This window comes from Callithrix jacchus, chromosome 11, assembly GCF_049354715.1.
Source record: "Callithrix jacchus isolate 240 chromosome 11, calJac240_pri, whole genome shotgun sequence".
Classification (NCBI taxonomy): domain Eukaryota; kingdom Metazoa; phylum Chordata; class Mammalia; order Primates; family Cebidae; genus Callithrix; species Callithrix jacchus.
This window is the reverse complement of record NC_133512.1, coordinates 95,576,928-95,596,537: the sequence shown is the minus strand read 5'-3', so window position 1 is coordinate 95,596,537 and position 19,610 is coordinate 95,576,928. Positions and strand designations below refer to the sequence as shown.

Below are 19,610 nucleotides of genomic sequence, written 5' to 3'. Positions count from 1 at the left end.
CCCGAGGCAGGTAGGTCAGAAGTTTGAGACTAGCCTAACCAACATGGAGAAACCCCATCTCTACTAAAAATACAAAAAAATAGCTGGGCATGGTGCCACATGCCTGTAATTCCAGCTATTTGGGAGGCTGAAGCAGGAGAATTGCCTGAACCCAGGGGGTGGAAGTTGCCATAAGTCGAAACTGTGCCATAGCACTCTAGCCTGGGCAACACGAGGGAAAGTCCATCTAAAAAAAAAAAATTATGTCTAACATGTATTGCATATAATAAAAGTATACAAAATTTAGAAAGATGAACTATAAAAAAAAAAAGTTAAACATATGCATGGCCAGGTGTGGGGGCTCAAGCCTGTAATCCCAGCACTTTGGGAGGCCGAGGTGGGCGGATCACCTAAGGTCACAAGTTCAAGACCAGCCTTGCCAACATGGTGAACCCGCCTCCACTAAAAATAGAAAAATTAGCCAGGTGTGGTGGCAGGCGCCTGTAATCCCAGCTACTCAGAAGGCTGAGGCAGGAGAATTGCTCAAGTCTGGGAGGCGGAGGTTGCAGTGAGCCAAGATCACGCCACTGCACTCCAGCCTGGGCGACAGAATGAGACTCTGTCTCAAAAAAAAAAAAAAAAAGAAAAAGAAAGAAGAAAGAAACTTCCATTAGGTAAGTGCATTTACAGATAAATAGCTTTAACTGAATAGGAAACATAAAAATGAACAAGCCCATGAGGACACTACTCCAATTCCTTCCACTTTTCCCACGGAGTAACTCAGATACATATGTGACATATGACATTTTGACATACGGATTGAAGGAGACTGCTGAGGTCAATCTAAATATCAAACTGATACAAACTGATCTCTTCTTGAATTAAATGTGTTAAGAGAATTTCTAAAATTTTCTTCCTCCACCACAACACATCCCCTTGTATACCCCTTGAGGTGCACACACCCATTTGGGGTACAAAAATTAGCCGGGCATAGTGGCACACACCTGTACTCCCAGCTACTCGGGAGGCTGAGGCAGGAAAATCACTTGAACCTGGGAGGTGGAGGTTGCAGTGAGCCAAGATTACACCACCACACTCTAGCCTAGGCAGCAGGAGAGAATCCATCTCAAAAACAAACAACAAAAAAAGCACCTGTCCAACTCTCAGCTGGAAATGACTGTTCTAAAGAGGTCAGAGAATACTAGTAACTGGTTATGCATGGTGGCTCACACCTGTAATTTCAGCACATTGAGAGGCTGAGCTAGATGGACTGCTTGAGTACAGGAATTTGAGACAGGCCTGGCCAACATGGTGAAGCCTGTCTTTATAAAAAAATACAAAAATTAGCAGGACGTGGTGGCCCATGCCTATAGTCCCAGCTACTCAGAGGCCGAGGTAGGAGGGTCACACTTGAACCCAAGAGATTGAGGCTACAGCAAGCTCTGACTGCATCATTGCACTCTAGCCTGGGAAACAGAGTGAGATCCTGTTTCCAAAAAAAAAAAAAAGAAAAAAGAGAGAGAGAAAAGAAAAGATGCCAGGCAAGATGGCTCATGCCTGTAATCCCGGAACTTTGGGAGGCTGAGGCAGGTGGATCACTTCAGGCCAGGAGTTCAAGACCAGCCTGGCCAACATGGTGATACCAGATACAAAAGTTAGCTGGGTGTTGTGACACATGCCTCAATCCCAGCTACTATTAGCTACTATTAGCTGGGACTAGAGGCATGTGTCATGCTACTTGGACTGCACTCCAGCCCGGGCGACAGACTGAGACTCCATCTCAAAAAAAAAAAAAGAAGAAGAAGAAAGAAATGCATTTATGTAAAGTTTCTTTTTGAGACAGAGTCTCCCTTTGTCGCCAGGCTGGAGTGCAGTGGCTCGATCTCTGCTCACTGAAACCCTGCCTCCTGGGATCAAGCAATTCTCCTGCCTCAGCCTCCTGAGTAGCTGGGACTACAGACACACGCCACCATGCCCAGGTAATTTTTATATTTTAGTAGAGACAGAGTTTCACTGTGTTGGCCAGGATGGTCTCCATCTCTTGACTGCATCATCTGCCCGCCTCAGCCCCAAAAGTGCTGCGATAACAGGTGTGAACCAGCGCACCTCGCCTGTAAAGTTTCTTAAACAAAAAAAAGTACTTAATGAAATTCCAAAAATGTGACACAAAGTTATAAATGTCCAGCTTATTTAGGCAGATATATGTAATATATGTATACATTATTTCTTTGCTTTTAAAGCAAGCTTAATACAAAGTTTTTTCTTTTTTTTTTTTTATTTTATTAATACAAAGTTTAATTGTTAATAGCACTTTGATTCAACAGCCTAGAAACAGAATAGTCTTTAGATTTATTGTACTGGTTTAACAAATCCATTCTGTAAAGAAACACTGTTAATTCCCCTAGAGTTTAAAACTTTAGGGCCGGCGCGGAGGCTCACGCCTGTAATCCCAGCACTTTGGGAGGCCAAGGCATGTGGATCACTTCAGGTCAGGAGTTCGAGACCAGCCTGGCCAACATAGTGAAACGCAGTCGCCATTAAAAATACAAAAGTCAGCCGGGCATGTGGCAGGTGCCTGTAATCCCAGCTACTTGGGAGGCTAAGGCAGGAAAATCGCCTGAACCCAGGAGGCAACAGTTGCAGTAAGCCGAGATCGCACCACAACACTCCTGCCTGGGTGACAGAGTTAGACTCCATCTCAAAAAGAAAAAAACTTTTGGCTGGGTGCACTGGCACATGCCTGTAATTTCTGTACTCTGAGAGTCACACATAGGAGGATCCCTTGAGGCCAGGAGTTCAAGGCTGCAGTGAGCCATGATTGTGCCACTGCACTCCAGCCTGGAAGATAGAGCGAGACCCTGTCTTAAAAAAGAAAACTTTAAGACTTGCATAATACCCTGCAAAAGACTATTTTATGATACATATCAACAAAATTCAACCCCACTTTCTCCAATAATAAAAAAGTGTTTTTTTACACTCTTACTTTTTAAACAGCGTGAAACTAATGAAAATTGGTTTCTGCTTTTCGAATCATCTTGTTTGGAGAAAAATATCCTGTGCTTCACCACTTGCTGCCATGCTTTACAGAGATAGGGTCTATAGTCTATGTCCACGTCACGCAGGCGTTGGGAGGCATGAGAAGGTTCTTCCACCGAGTTCGAGGCTTTCTGCATTAAAGTTTGTGTGGTTGCAAAAAGAACCAGGCGATAGTCATTTACAAGTTTCTCTAAGAACTGAGAACATTTCTTCAGAGTAGACTCCTGTAAGTTAACACTTTCTCCTCCGTTGACGCGATCTATCCAGTAAAAAGCTGACAGGCTATCCAAAATCAAAAGGCAAAGAGACGGGCGACTACAAAACATGCTCTCCAGTGAGTGAAGCGTGAGCAGTAAGTGGGTGCTGCTGCTGCAGTACAGCAGCACCAGTCTCCCCAGGCAGACCTTGAGCACTTCCTCAGAGCTCTGGGACAGTCTGTGCTCGAGGATCGTCACGAGCCGGAGCATATCAAAGTGGTAATCTGTATCGATAAACACAACTTCTACTTCCAGGCCTCCTTCTGATTTGGGAAGTATACATCGTGCTGTTAAGTGATAAAGCATTTCTGTTTTTCCTGTTCCTTCTGGGCCATGAAATTCAAGAATATCACCTGTGTACAATTTTAAAATCTCAGTCAAAATGCGGCAGCTCGAGAATAGGCTACAAAATGCAAAGTCTGCAAACAAGTTTAAAAAGACATTTACTGGAATGTGGAAGAAAATCTAAATTCACTTGCCAAAATGGATCCATATAAGCAAATACAGTAGCTGAGGAAACAAAAGCCCACTGGTGAGGTTGGAAGGAGCTAGGGGACGCTCCCAGCCAGGTTCACATGCACTCCCATTTAAACTTGTGACATTCCACAGATGGAGGGCCTTTCCAAAATCTGATTACTAGAGAACACACCATTTCTGGTAGTTGATTACACCATATCCATTCTTCCCCTCTTCCTAAAGTATAAAACCCTAATTTGATGGGGAGGGAAATGTGTCCACTTTAAAACTATTTTTCTTAGTCTCCTTTGAAAAGAAAAGTTATCAGGTAACACAGCTGTTGCCAAAGAGATGCAGGCTGCTCGCTGTTGATGATTTCTAAGTTTTGCTTTCCTATCCAGGGGCCACTTCTGCCCCGCCGCACCCTCCTGTGGAGGTGGAGCAGCCATCTGGAAGCAGTGAGGATGAAAGCCCACCCTCAGGATGGCACGGAAGACAGAACTACCCAGGACTCTACTCTGGGTATATGGTGCCCCTACCAGGCAAGCACAGCCTCCCTCTGGGCTGCTCAGGATGTGAGGAAAACAAGCCTCCACCTGGCCAAGCCACTAAGTTGGACTTCTCTGACATGCAGGAGAAAGCACTCTCTAATGAGGGGCTTCTCAGTGTTATTGATATTATGGGGGGAACAATTCTGGATTTTGTGGTTTCACACATTATTGAGGCAGCCCATGGCTCTCAGGCCCTAAATGCCAACAGCATCCTTCATCCAACTGAAAACGCCCATACACGTTTCCAAACTGCCTCTTCAGTTATTCTTTGCTACTTGTATTATCTCTTAAAACTATGTCCATCTGCATTCCAAATCATTTTCCTAGCATTAAATACCAAAGTCGACTACTCCGAACTTTAAAGACTCCATCCCTCCTTCTATATAGGTTCACATAACTCACTGAGGACAGCACAAGTTAAATCAAATGACACTGTGGAAGTTGCCCTGCTTCTAGAGCCTTTCAAAATCCACTCAACAGGAGCATTCGACTCTTGCTTGTAATTAATTTATGGCTGAACTACCTGATTGGAAACACAATGTTAAAATGCAGATTATTAACCCCAACCAAATGGTGGTCTATATAAGAATTAAATTACTTTATTTTCTTCTTATTATTTTGACATAAAGTCTCGCTCTGCTGCCCAGGCTGGAGTACAGTGGCATGATCTTGGCTCACTGCAACTTCCGCCTCCTGGGTTCCAGCAATTCTCCAGCCTCAGCCTCTCGGGTAGCTGGGATTACAGGTGTGCGCTATCACACCCAGCTAGTTTTTGTATTTTTGGTACAGATGGGGTTTCACCATGTTGGCCAGGCTAGTCTTGAACTCCTGACCTCAGGTGATTTACCTGCCTTGGCCTCCCAAAGGGCTGCGATCACAGATGTGAGCCACTGCACCCAGCCTTTCTTATAATTATGAACAAACCATTGTATATTGGAATATTCATAAAGGATATGTAAAAAATCTAGGCTGGGTACAGTAGCTCACACCTTTAATTCCCAGCACTTAGGAAGGCCAAGGCAGGAAGATCACTTGAACCCAAGAGTTTGATATCAGCCTGGTCAATATAGTGAGACCCTGACTCTACAATTAAAAAAAAAAAAAAGCCAGCCATGGTGATCTGCATCAGTAGTCCCAGCTAATTGGGAGGCTGAGGTTGGAGAATCAGTTGAGCCCAGGAGGCAGAGGCTACAGTGAGCCAAGACTGCACCAAATTTCCACCACAATCTTACATACAACTTGGAATTCTAAATTTACCTTAAGAAGAACTTTAAAAAATAATTCCATCTCAGCCTCTGAAGTAGTTGAGACCACAGGGAAGTGTCATCGTGTTCAGCAAATTTTTGTATTTCTTGTAGAGACTGGGTTCCACCATGTTGCAAAGTCTGGCATTGAACTCCTGGGCTCAGGTGATCTGCCTGCCTCAGCATTCCAAAGTGCTGGGATTACAGGCATGAGCCACCATGCCTGGCTTAGGCTTTCTTATAGCACAGTATGTTATCAGTTTTCATAGACTTCTTTTTTGCATTTAAGAATTCTACACAGACGTGGGCACAGCGGCTCACATCTGTAATCCAGCACTTTGGGAGGGTGAAGTAGAAGGATCACTTGGACCCAGGAGTTCATGATGAACCTGGGCAACATAGGGAGACCCTGCCTCTACAAAAAATTTGAAAAAAGAAATAGCTGGGTGTGGTGGCATGTGCCTATAGTACCAGTCTCAGCTACTGATGAGGCTGAAATGGGAGCCCGTGAGGTTGAGGCTACAGTCAGCCGTGATCTGCCACTGCACTCTAGCCCCTGCAAGAGAGGGAGACTTCATCTCTTTTTTTTTTTTTTTTTTAAGATGGAGTTTCACCATGATGGCCAGGCTGGTCTTGAACTCCTGACCTCAGGTGATCCACCCACCTCAGCCTCCCAAAATGCTAGGATTACAGGCGTGAGCCACCGCGCCCGGCTGAGACTTCATCTCTAAAAAGAAAAAAAAAAAAAGATTCCAGCCTCAAGGAGTAGAGCTGTTTTGCTATTAACAACTGTCCATATAATTCAAAGTTAACACAGCAACTAAACCTGTATTCCACCCAGATGTTCAGTGTGCCCTTTCCTGCTATGCTACTGGGGAGCTAAGCTGAACCCCCCATTCCTACCAAGCGTCTTTTACTGCCATATGTGGTAGAGAACTATGGACCGTGCCGAAGCGCAGATGGGAAAACCAATAAGCAGGCCACAGCAAATCCTCCCTCTCCTGCTGGCAGAGAATCCTCCCTCTCCTGCTTGCCGAGAAGCAGCCAGGCAGGCTGGCCCTCAGCAACCAAGCTTGCTAGAGTACCGCATGCCTCAAAGAGGCTGCCTCATCCATGTCTTATTTGGTCGTAACAACACTGAGGAAAGAAAAGCGAACTCTATCACCTCCCATCATCACATGGATCACACTACATAATCACTGCCCATTTACTTGATTACATTTCCTGTTAGCTTCTCTAAGGCTGGGACTTGAGTATTCTGTCCCCAGCACAAAACCCAGGAACTTCTGAGTGTGCTTCATCAGTTACTGTCTTCTTGAGCGCCTCTTGAAAGACAGCTAAAGAATAAAAATGTAAGTCTTGGTTTGTGAGGGTTAAGGGCCTATAAGTCAACTGTGGAATTGACATTTGGAAAGGAAGCAGGTCTGGTAGGGAGCGACAGGTGGGGTGTGTGGCTTTGGTGGCAGAGTTCATGAGGTAGGAAAGTCCGAGACCAGGCTTGACAAAGTGACCAACACAGGAGGCGAAGCAAGAGGAGCAAACTGCCTGGTGTGGGGCCTCAGTCCTGCAGGTGATATGGTTTGGCTGTGTACCCACCCAAATCTCATTTGAATTCCCACATACTGTGGGAGGGACCAAAGAGGGGGGTAATCAAATCATGGGGGCAGGTCTTTCCTGTGCTGTTCTTGTGATAGAAGTCTCACAAGATCTGATGGTTATTATTAAGGGAGAGTTTATCTACACAAGCTCTCTTTGCTTGCTGCCATCCAGGTAAGATGTGACTTGCCTCTGCCATGATGGCAAGGCCTCCCCAGCCATGTGGAACTGTAAGTCTAATTAAACCTCTTTCTTTTGCAAATTGCCCAGTCTTGGGGACGTCTTTATCAGCAGCATGAAAATGGACTAATACAGTACGTAAACCTAACGTGGTGATTTAAAAGTTCTTCTCAAAGATGGGTTTGAAAGCATCTGCACAAATCAAATATAGACACAAAGTAGACCTTTCTTTTTTCTTTGAGACAGGGTCTCACTCTGTCATCCAGGCAAGAGTACAGTGGCATGACCTCAGCTCACTACAACTTCTGCCACCCAGTCTCAAGCCAATCTCCCACCTCAGCCTCCTGAGTAGCTGGGACCACAAGTGTGTGCCACTATGCCTGGCTAACTTTGCATTTTTTTTTAAGAGATGGGGTCTTGCTGAGTTGCCCAGGCTGGTCTCAAACTCCTGGGCTCAAGTGATCCACCCACCTCAGCCTCCCAAAGTGCTAGAATTACGGGTATGTACCACCACAGCCAGCCCAAAGTAGAAAATTTTAATTCACATAATTCACATTGAGTATTCCAGCAAAAGTTTAGCTTTCAAAATGGTATGGTTTTTTAGGGCCGGGCGCAGTGGCTCAAGACTGTAATCCCAGCACTTTGGGAGGCCGAGGTGGGTGGATCACGAGGTCAAGAGATCGAGACCATTCTGGTCAACATGGTGAAACCCCATCTCTATTAAAAATACAAAAAATTAGCTAGGCACGGTGGCATGTGCCTGTAATCCCAGCTACTCAGGAGGCTGAGGCAGGAGAATTGCCTGAACCCAGGAGGCGGAGGTTGCGGTGAGCCGAGATCACGCTATTGCACTCCAGCCTGGGTAACAAGAGCAAAACTCCATCTCAAAAAAAAAAAAAAAAAACACCAAAAACAAAATGGTATGGTTTTTTAAACATATCTCTAGATATCACAAAATGAAAATGTCCTATAGCCAAGATTTAAGATTCAAGATGGTAAACTGGGAGCAACGGCTCACGCCTGTAATCCCAACACTTTGGGAAGCTGAGGTAGGTGGAACACCTGAGGTCAGGAGTTCGAGACCAGCCTGGCCAACATGACAAAACTGTCTCTACTAAAAATACCAAAATTATCCAGGCACAGTGGCACATGCCTGTAATCCAGCTACTTGGGAGGCTGAGGCAGAAGAACTGCTTGAACCTGGGAGGTGGAGGCTACAGTGAGCTGAGACTGCGCCATTGCACTCCAGCCTGGGCAACAAGAGTAAAACTCCATCTCAAAAAAAAAAAAAAAGATTCAAGATGGTAATAAGGGGCTGGATATAGTAGTCTGGGAGTAGTCTACACAGAAATAATAGAGAAGAAAAAACAGAAAAATCTCTTTGAAGGGTGGGTATAAACCTTAAATTAAGGCCAAAACTAAATTTTTTAGACATAGCCACAGTTATAAGAGGCGTTAGAAGACAGCCAAAACAGAAATGGGGGTACCAGGAAGACAAACATTAGAGGGCAAAAGAGAATGTTTCAAGAAAACGAAACAGTACTAAATAGACGCAGCAGAAAAGTCGGGACAAGGAAAAATGGCAGGAAAAGATCACTGAGTTTGTCCAAAATAGTAAGCATGTGTAGTAAGCAAAATTACATTTAACATCTTACTCTGTGAACCAAACTTTTAAAACTGAGATACTCAGAAGACAGAAGGAAATGGCACTAGATGAGGCATTCACTGCTTCTAGAGTGACAGCAAGGATTCCCTACGACTCAATGAAACTGAGGCAAAGAAGTTCAAGGTAAAATCCCTGGCTAAGAGATTAATAGATAGATAACAACATTCTTTTCCTTTTACACATTAATAGCAAAGCAGGTATTTAAAAAAGGCATTTGTAAAAACCGGGGAAGATACTGCAAACTTCCAAGATACAAATGAATTATTATCATTAAGGTCCCTGAACTATTCCCCACAGATATGTTTAATGATGAATTGAAATCAGTTTTACTGATTTTATAAACATTTACTGTTTGCTCGTCAAGATCAAAACTTGTAATCAAATATTATGTCCTACAGAGGGGACATCATACAAGTTTCCAACGTACCTGAAGTCACCATCTCGTATGTTTTGGTGGCTGCTACAGCATCCTTGTCCAGCCAAAGTATGGAACGTGACAACTTGCAGTAAAAAAATCCCCTAGGTTTGGCACTTGATATTAAACTCAATCAGAAAATCTGGATGATTTGGCCTTGACAGTTACTCTTACAAACAGAATGCTGTAAGGAGCTTGGGTAACAGATTGTCAGAAAGAATTATGAATCTAACGATCCTTCAAAATAAGGAAAAGCCAAAAAATCTATCATCTTGGTACCAACCTACCAACTATATAACAAATATGTTGAATTTGCTGATTGTAATCATTACAGAAGTAAAGCAGTAATGAATTGGGCCGGGCATGGTGGCTCATGCCTGCAGTCCAAGCACTTTGGAGGCCAAGGTGGGCGGATCACCTGAGGTCAGGAGTTCAAGTCCAGACTGACCAACAGGGTGAAACCCCGTCTTTAAAAAAAAATAAAACAAAAGAAGTAATGAATTGGTACATGGTACTGAATAACTCCTATTCAAAAAAGCATTAAAAATGTTTACAGGTTGGTGGGGGTGGCTCATGCCTATAATTCCAGCACTTTAGGAGACAGAGATGGGCAGATTGCTTGAGCCCAGGGGTTCAAGACCAGCCTGGGCAACATGGCAAAACTCCATCTGTACAAAACATACAAAAATTAGTTGGACGTGGTGGAGGATCCTCAGGGAGGATCACCTGAGCCTGGGGAGCTCGAGGCTGCAGTGAGCCATCAATGCACCACTGCACTCCAACCTGGGAGACAAGAGTGAGACCCTATCTCAAAAAGAAGTTTAGCACTGGGCGCAGTGGCTCACACCTGAAAAAAAAATCCCAACACTTTGGGAGGCTGAGGCAGGTGGATCACTTGAGGTCAGGAGTTCAAGACCAGCCTGGCGAACATGTTGTAACTCTGTCTCTATTAGAAATACAAAAAATTAGCTGGGCATGGTGGCATGTGCCTGTAATTCCAGGTACTTGGGAGGCGGAGGTTGCAGTGAGCCAAGATCGAGCCACTGCACTCCAGCCTGGGTGACAGAGTGAGACTCTGTCTCAAAAAAAAAAAAAACAAAACAAAAATAAAAGAAAGATTTGGATGGGAACACATCAACACAGGGAGGGGAACAACACACACCAGGGCCTGTAGAAGGCATGAGGAGAGCAAGAGCATCAGGACAAATAGCTAGAACAAGTAACCTAGGTGATGGGATGAGAGGTACAGCAAACTATCACATCACACGTTGATGTATGTAACAAACCTGCACGTTCTGTACATGTATCCAGGAATTTAAAGTAAAATTAAATTAAATTAAATTAAAAAAAAAAAAAGTTTGGATGGGTGCAGTGGCTCACACCTATAATCCCAGCATTTTGGGAGGCGGATCACCTGAGGTCGGTTCAGGTATTCCAGACCACCCTGGCAAACAAGGTGAAATCCCATCTCCAGTAAAAATAGAGATAAGGCAGAGCAAGACTCTCTCTCTCAAAAAAAAAAAAAAAAAAAAAACGCTTACAACGGCATTGAGACTCTATAACCCCTAAATCTCTTACTATGCCAACTTAAGCTTTTCTGTAACATCTTCCACTGTTGATAAATAATCTTTATAATCCCAGTCTTCTATCTGCTATTGTTCCAATAGAGTAGTCATCTAACCAGTTTCACAGCTATAAGATCTTCAGTAGTTTTCAGTACTTTTTTGTTAGTGACTAAACATGATGGTGTTTTTCAGTGTTTCTATAATATTCTAATCTAGAAGTTGTTCCACAAACCCATTTTAACATATTAATATCAGTTTCATAAGGCTCACCTTAATATTATCCTTCCCTATAGAGAGAATACAAAGATCATTCCACTTTTTGTCTAATATATTTTATCAAAATTTGCGTTTTGTTATAGAGAATTTTGGTTAGCAAATCTGCCATACAAGAAATACTAAAAGGAGTCCTTTGGGCTGAATGAAAGGACACTAGACAGTACCTGAAGTCCAAATGAGAAAATAAAGAGCACAGGTCAATGTAACTTATCTAGGTAAATATAAAAGACAGTATAAACATGTTTTTGTATTTGTAACTGAAGGAAGATTTTTTTTTTTCTTTTTGGAGACTGATTCTTGCTGTATTGCCCAGGCTGGAGTGCAATGGATGGTACAATCTTGGCTCACTGCAACCTCTGTCTCCAGGGTTCAAGCAATTCTCCTGTCTCAGCCTCCTGAGTAGCTGGGATTACAGGCACCCACCCACCATCGTGCCAGGCTAATTTTTGTAGAGATGAGGTTTCACCATGTTGGCCAGGCTGGTCTTGAACTCCTGACCTCAGGTGATCCACATGCCTCAACCTTTCAAAGTGCAGGGATTACAGGTGTGAGCCACTGTGCCTGGCCAGAAAGTATTCTTAAGTGATCATTTTAATTACTTTAATTCAGTAACAATATTGAATGTGTTGATGAGCATACAATGTATAAAGATGCAGGGAATAGCTATAAAGTAACAAAGCCTTTGACAAAGTAAGGAAATTAAGTTTGTATTAATCCAAACTAGATCATTAGAAATTAAGATGTTAGTTGTAATCCCAGGGCAATCACTAGAAAAATAATTCAGAAAAATATAATGAAAATAATGACAAGGGAATTAAAATGGTACAGCAGAAAATAACAATCTAACACAAAAGAAAACAGCAAAGGAAAAAGAGAAACAAAAAGACCTAAGATGTATATTAAAGAGACATCAAAATGACAGTCATAAACTCTTCTTGTTTTTCATTGTTGTTTTTTTCTTTTTGAGATGGAGTCCTGCTGTTACCCAGGCTGGAGTGAAGTGGTGTGATTTCGGCTCACTGCAAGGGCCTCCCAGATTCAAGTGATTATCCTGTCTCAACGTCCCAAGTAGCTGGAATTACAGGTATGTGCCACCACACACAGCTAATTTTTCCATTTTTAGTAGAGCCACCACACACAGCTAATTTTTCCATTTTTAGGGTTTCACCATGTTGGTCAGGCAAACTCCTGACCTCAGGTGATCCACCCTCCTCAGCCTCCCAAAGTGCTGGGATTACAGGCGTGAGCCACCATGCCTGGCAGTCATAAACTCTTATCAGTAATTACACTAACTATAAATGGACTAAATAGTCCAAAAGGTAAAACTGGCAGAATGGAATACAAAAACCAGAATTGAACTATAGGCTGTTTATAATGAACAACACACTTTACAAGTCACAAATTGGTTGAAAGTAAAAAGATAAAAAAAGATAAACACAATACAAACAGTAATCAAAAGAGACCTGAATTGGCTACACTAGTATCAGACAAAATAGATGTTTAAGACAAACATGTTATTAGAGACAAAGGACTTTGCGTGAGTGGTAAAAACACACAACATAAAACTTGCTATTTTAACCTTTTTTTTTTTTTTTGGGACTGAGTCTTGCTCTGTTGCCCAGGCTGGAGTGCAGTGGCACAATCTCAGCTCACTGCAACCTCCACCTCCCAGGTTCAAGCAATTCTTCTGCCTCAGCCTCCTTAGTACCTGGGATTATAGGCACATCCCGCCATGCTTGGCTAATTTTTGTGTTTTTAGTAGAGATGGGGTTTCACCATGTTGGCCAGGCTGGTCTCAAACTCCAGACCTCAGGGTGATCTGCCCACCTTGGCCTCCCAAAGTGCTGGGATTCCAGGCATAAGCCACAGGGCCTGGTGCCTACTTTAACCATTTTTAAGTGTACAGCTCAGTAGTGTGAAGTACATTCACACTGCTGTGAAGCAGAACTCCGCAACTTTTCCATCTTGCATAACTCACGTTTTATACCCATTAAACAGTGACTCCCTTTCCCACCTCCTCAGCTCCTGGTAACTACCATTTTACTTTTTTTTCTATGAATTTAATTACCTTAGAAACTGCATATAAGTGGAATCAAGCAGTTTGTCTTTTTGCTTCTGGCCTATTTCACTTAGCACAGTGTCCTCAAGGTTCATCCATGTTGTAGCACATGACAGAATGTCGTTCCTTTGTAAGGCTGAATAATACATTGCATGTATTTATCACATTTTGTATACATCGACCACTCAACCACTGATGGATGTTTTTCCCCGAGGGATTCTGTTATAAGGACATGGATGGACACTTAGGTTGGTTTTACCTCTTAGCTATTGTGAATAATGCTGCAATAAACAAGAGTGTGCAAGTATCTCTCCAAGATCCTGCTTTCAATTCTTTTGGATGTATACCCAGAAGTGAGATTATGGGATCATATGGTGGTTCTATTTTTAATTGTTTGAGTAACCTCCATACTGTTTTCCATAATGGTCACACCATTTTACAATCTTACCAACAGTGCAAAAGAGTTACAATTTCTCCACATTCCTGCTAACATTTGCTACTTCCTTTTTATTGATAGCAGCCTTGCTAATGGATGTGAGGTGACAAAGAACATTTTATAAATGGGCCAACCAGCAATAAGACAAAATAAAAAGTTCTATGTACTCAACAATACACGAAACCCCAAAATACAAAAGCAAAAACAAGATAAAACTCAGGAGAGAAACAGACAATTCAACAATAATAGTTGGAAACTTCATTTTAAAATTTTTGTTTATTTTTGAGATGGAGTTGGCTCACTGCAAACTGCAACCTCTGCCTCCAGGGTTCAAGAAATTCTCCTGCCTCAGCCTCTCAAGTAGCTGGGATTACAGGTGTGTACCACCACCCCAGCTAATTAACAGTTGGAAACTTCAAGAACCTTACTTTCAAATGGCTAGAACTACACAAAAGATCATCAAGGACTTGAATAATACCAAAAGCCAACTTGAACTAACAGGCATCGGTAGAACACTGGACCCAACCAATGGAGCATACATGATCTTCTCAAACACACATGGAACATCCTCTAGAATAAACCGTATGTTAGGCCATAAAACAAGTCTCAACAAATTTTAAAAGACTGAAATCACAGAAGCATGTTATCCAATCAGAAAATACTGAAAACAGAAACCAGTAACAACAACAAAAAGCTAAATCTTGACCTGGAATAGGCAATGGCTTGTAAAGCATGAGCCACAAAGAAAAAAATAGGTAAACTGGATTTCACCAAAATTAATACCCTGCATACTTTCGATGGATACCATCAAGACAATGAAAAAACAACCTAAAGAATGGATGGCAATGTTTGCAAAATAACTTATTTGATAAGGGACTTACATCTGGATTATGCAAAGGACTCTTACAACTCAATAATAAAAGGATAAAAACCTGATTTTTTAAATGAGCAAAGAATCTGATGTTTCCCCAAAGACATACAATTTGCCAATAAGCCTTTGCAAAGATACTCAACATCATTGGCTGTGAGGAAAACATAAATCAAAACCACAAAGAGATAATACTTCATACTAACTAGGATGGCTATTATCACAAAGACAGACAATAACAATTATTCCTAGAATGGGAATTGGAACCATCATTGCATTGCTGGTGGCAGGTAAAATGTGAAGCTACTTTGGAAAACAGTCTGGTAGTTTCTCTCTCTCTCTCTCTCTCTTTTTGAGATGGAGTTTTGCTCTGTAGCCCTGGCCAGAGTGCAGTTGCATAATCTCAGCTCACTGCAACCTCCGCCTCCCGGGTTCAAGTGATTCTCATGCCTCAGGCTCCTGAGTAGTTGGGACTACAGGCATGGGACACCACACGTGACTAATTTTTTTTTTTTTTTTTTGTATTTTTGGTAGAGACGGGGTAACACCATATTGGCCAGGCTGGCTTTGAACCCCTGACATCACGGTCCGCCCGCCTCGGCCTCCCAAAGTGCCAGGATTACAGGTGTGAGCCACCACGCCCGGCCAGAAAATGGTCTGGCAGTTTCTGAAAAGGTTAGCTGTAGAACTGCCATACAACCTAGCAATGCCTATCCTAGGTATTACCCATCAGAACTGAAAACATCTAACCACAGAAAAATACGTACACAGATAACCAAAGCAGCATTACTGATGCTGCCAACAAATAACAACCCAACGTCCTCAGCTAACAAATGGGTAAGTAACACGTACACCCACGCAATGCAATATTTAACAATAAGAAAATGAACTGATACAAATAACGACCCAATGTCCTCAGCTAACAAATGGGTAAGTAACACGTACACCCACGCAATGCAATATTTAACAATAAGAAAATGAACTGATATATGCTATGATGCGATGAAAACGGAATTATACACTTCAGTGAAGATTATTCAAAGAGGCCAGTCACAGAAGACCACGTATTACATGATTCCAACGATATGAAATGTCCAGGAAAGGCAAATCTAGTTAGAAAGTAGGTTAGTAGTTGCCTAGGGCTGGGGAACATGGAAGATGACAGTGACTAGAAATGAACTTCTTTACGGGGAGATACAAAGTTCTGCAGGCAGTTGTGGTAACGGTTGCAAAACTATGTAATATATTAAAAATCACTTAACTGCACACTTAAGTGGGCGAATTTTATCTCTGTGAAGCCAATACATTAAAAGAAACAAAAAAATCAACCTAAGCACATGCCCTCTGTAAGTTTTCCCTGTTGTAGAAATACTAAGAGAACAAGTAGATACCTAAGGACTTTCCTACAACTCTGCCAACTTCTAAAAAAGAACTTCAAAACAAACTATAATAGCAGGACTTGTGTAAGTATTGAGTGTTGGGTAAGACAGAGGTCAAGGCATATTCTGAAGACTGACTGCAGATGAGCAAACTTCATCCTGTCTGACACTGATGAGGAAAGCTGAAGAGCCTTCTGTCCCAACCTCTCATTTTTCCACTGTAGTTTAACCTCTGTAACTTCTTACGAGGAGTGTGTGTATACATGTGAGCTTATGTGGAAGAAATCCTTTTCTAAAGCTTTGTTTACGACACTGTATTTGTATTTGAGGTTGTAGTTTTACCATGCACAGGAGAATCTTCATCAGCAAACAGACTTGGTTCTATTTCTTTCAAAGAACTTCTACCTTCAAGTCGGGCAAGGAGCTTACAAAAGAAAAGAGAGAAGGAAAACTCATTATTTAAAAATATAAAATCCCAAACATCAGTATTAATACCATTTTCTGAAAGTCTGTAAGATTTCATAACTTTAGACCTGGTGCTGTGGTTTACACCTGTAATCCCTGCACTTTGGGAGGCCAAGGTGGGCAGATCCCTTGAGTCCAGGAGTTTGAGACCAGCCTGGGCGACATGGCAAAATCCCTGACTCTACGAAAAATACAAAAATTAGCCGGGCATGGTGGCACACACTGTAATCCCAGCTACTTGGGAGGCTGAGGTGGGAAGATCACCTGAGGCCAAGAGGCAGAGGTTGCAGCCTGGGTGACAGAGTGAGACCCTGTCTAAAAAAAAATTTTTTTAAATAATTTTGTGGATTTGGAAGAAATAGGAAATATAGTTTAGGAGAAATCTTGTGTTTACTTATTTATGAGATATTTCACTTTTTGCTTATCTACCAGATACTGACAGTATAAAGTGGGTCTGTTCCCTTAAAGGAATGGATAGTCTAGTTTAGGATACAGGACAAACTACTAGGGCAAAATGTTTACCTTCCTTAACTTTTGTACTATAATTGTTACCACAGCTGTTATACAGTTATCTGCCTTCATTTATCTGCCCCATTCATTAGGAGCTCTTTATTTCATTGCAGAAGGGGACAAAGGAGAAAGGTGGAGGAAAACTTCCTTGAGGAGCCACCACCTGAGCTCTCTCCCCCTAAGACTCTGCCAGTGGATGGGGAACAGGCAGGCCTAGCAGACCTACCAGCAGGAACAGGAGTAGCCACAGGGCAGAGGCTATAAACAGCACTGTGCAGGGACACTAGGAGCAGATTTACCCCTAGAGCTCATAGCAGCACCAAACAGCAGGACACAGTGAAGCCCTGAAAGACTGCACAGGTCAGAGCATAGAAGGGCTCAGATGTCATGTTTGGGAGCTTATCTTTGGCTGTAGACAATAGCAACAGGTGTGACACTAACCAGTGAGAAGCATTTAGCATTGTTAAGAGCAGACATTTGGGACTCCAGAGCCAGACCTGCTAGATCACTGAGGGCCTTAGGCTTCTCATCTGTAAAGTGAGGATAACAAACAGTACCTCCCTCATAAGGTTGATGAGGATTAAATATGTGAAGAGTACCTGGCATATTATCTGCTTTTTTTTTGGAGATGGAGTCTTGCTCTGTTGCCCAGGCTGGAGTGCAGTGGCACGATCTCTGCTCACTGTAACCTCTGCCTAAGCTCAAGTGATTCTACCTCAGCCTCCTGAGTACCTGGAATTACAGGCAGCCACCACCACACCCAGCTAATTTCTGTATTTTTGGTGGAGACGGGGTTTCACCAGGCTGGTTTTGAACTCCTGACCCCAAATGACGCCCCCCACTTCAGCCTCCCAAAGTGGTGGGATTATAGGTGTGAGCCACTGGGCCCAGCCCATCTGCATTTCAAAGAGATCATCTTGGTGGTTACTAGGGGACAGATGTGAGGAGAGTAAAACCATATGTGGAGAGAGGGCTGGAGTCTGTCACCCTAGCCTGGAGGAGGAGTATCTGCACCATGACAGAAGTCATTAAGATCACAGGAGCAACCTCGGTGAAGGATTCCACTGTCACAAGGGAGACGTAATCAAAACTGATTCTCAAGATTGTTGGGAATCAGCAGACCTGACAACCCTTCTATATGACAAAAGGAAAAAAAGCTATCACAAATGAGAAGAAAAAGTCACCTTTTATTTGCGTTTTTTTTTAAGCCAAATCACATTGCAGAAAGACTTCCTGAAGTGATGAAAAAGTTATATACATTAATTTAACAGGTGTTCGTTGAATTTCTGTTGCATATGAAGCACTGTGCCAGGTAAAATGGGGACTACAAAGATGAAGATGAAGCCTACCCTCAAAACATGTGCAGTCCAGGTCCTCTAGATGAGACTGTCATAAAGCAAGGTAAAGATACAGGGTGCTTAGTTAGAGCAGAGGTTTGAGGGCATACCCATGGCCGAAACTATTCTCATAAACATGAAGTAAAAATTAAGATGTTATTTGTCTTTTTGACTAGTGTGACACTGAGGTCATGAAAGCAACAGTAGGTAACCTGCTGACAAGCTAGCGTAACGAAGGCAGTGGCGTGGAAATGTATTGGCACACATCGCCTCACCACACACTCGCCAAGCGCTACCTGCACTCAGGCAGAACAAACAAAACCCAGCTTTACGTAAGAATGTCTTTGATGAGGTTAAAAAAAAAAAAAGACTGGTTTTATTAAATCATGACCCTTAAGTACACTTTAAAGATATTCTGTGATGACAGGAGAAACATACTGGTTAGTGAATAATCTAACCTTGCCCGAAGGGAGGTCTAGCTTTTGTCCTTGGCTCCTGAGAGGTAATTCTAAACCCTTGGAATGTCTTGACTGATAAAGTGTCTTTGGGCAGGGCACGGTAGCTCACACCTGTAATCCTAACACTTTGGGAGGCCAAGGTGGGAGGACTGGTTGAACCCAGGAGTTTAAGACCAGCCTGGAAAACATGGTGAAACCCCATCTCTACAAAAAATACAAAAATTGGCTGGGTATGGTGGCATACGCCTGTAGTCCCAGCTATTCAGAAGGCCAATAGAGAAGAACTGCAGTGAGCCAAGACTGTGGCACTGCACTCCAGCCTAGGCAACAGAGCAAGACCCTGTCGTTCCACTCCCCACTCGCCCCCGCAAAAGAAAGTGTCTGTTTACATGGGAACCTTGAGCCACACCAGATAAGAATGTGATTTATGGTGGGGGCTTTGGGTCATGCAGTGTCAGGCCAACCTGGAGGTGCTGAAAGCTAAGGTCAGCTATGCAGGCAGCTGACTATGTCCGCATGGCAGAGCCCCAATAAAACCTTTGGACACCAGAGCCTAGTTGAGATTCCCTGCTTGGCAATATTCTATTGTCACACATTGTTGCTGGGAGAATTTAGCACTGTTGATGACTCCACTAGGAGAGGACAGCTGGAAGCTCTGTGCTTGGAACTTCCTGGACTTTGTCCTCTTGTGTTTCTTCCCTCGGCTGATTTTAATCTCTATCCTTTTGCTGTTGTAAACCCTAACTATGAACACAACAGCTTTCATTGAGTTCTGAGTCCTTCAGGGACTTATCAAATCTGAAGGTGACTGTGATGGTTAATTGTATACGTCAACCAGATTAGGTTAAGAGATGCCCAAACAGCTGGTAAGGCATTA

General features: G+C 42.8%; 1 protein-coding gene across 1 annotated transcript in view; it reads right to left on the bottom strand.

Annotated features, from left to right (window-relative positions):
• Positions 1–2,235: 2,235 nt before the first annotated feature.
• Positions 2,236–19,610, bottom strand: part of XRCC2 (X-ray repair cross complementing 2) — a 36,684-nt gene continuing 19,309 nt past the window's right edge. Inside the window, exons 2-3 of the mRNA XM_009002786.5 lie at positions 16,306–16,387; positions 2,236–3,625 (exon numbers count right to left, since the gene is read on the bottom strand). Coding sequence (XP_009001034.2) covers positions 2,904–3,625; positions 16,306–16,387 — 804 coding nt within the window. The 3' untranslated portion in view covers positions 2,236–2,903. The remainder of the gene's footprint in view (positions 3,626–16,305; positions 16,388–19,610) is intronic.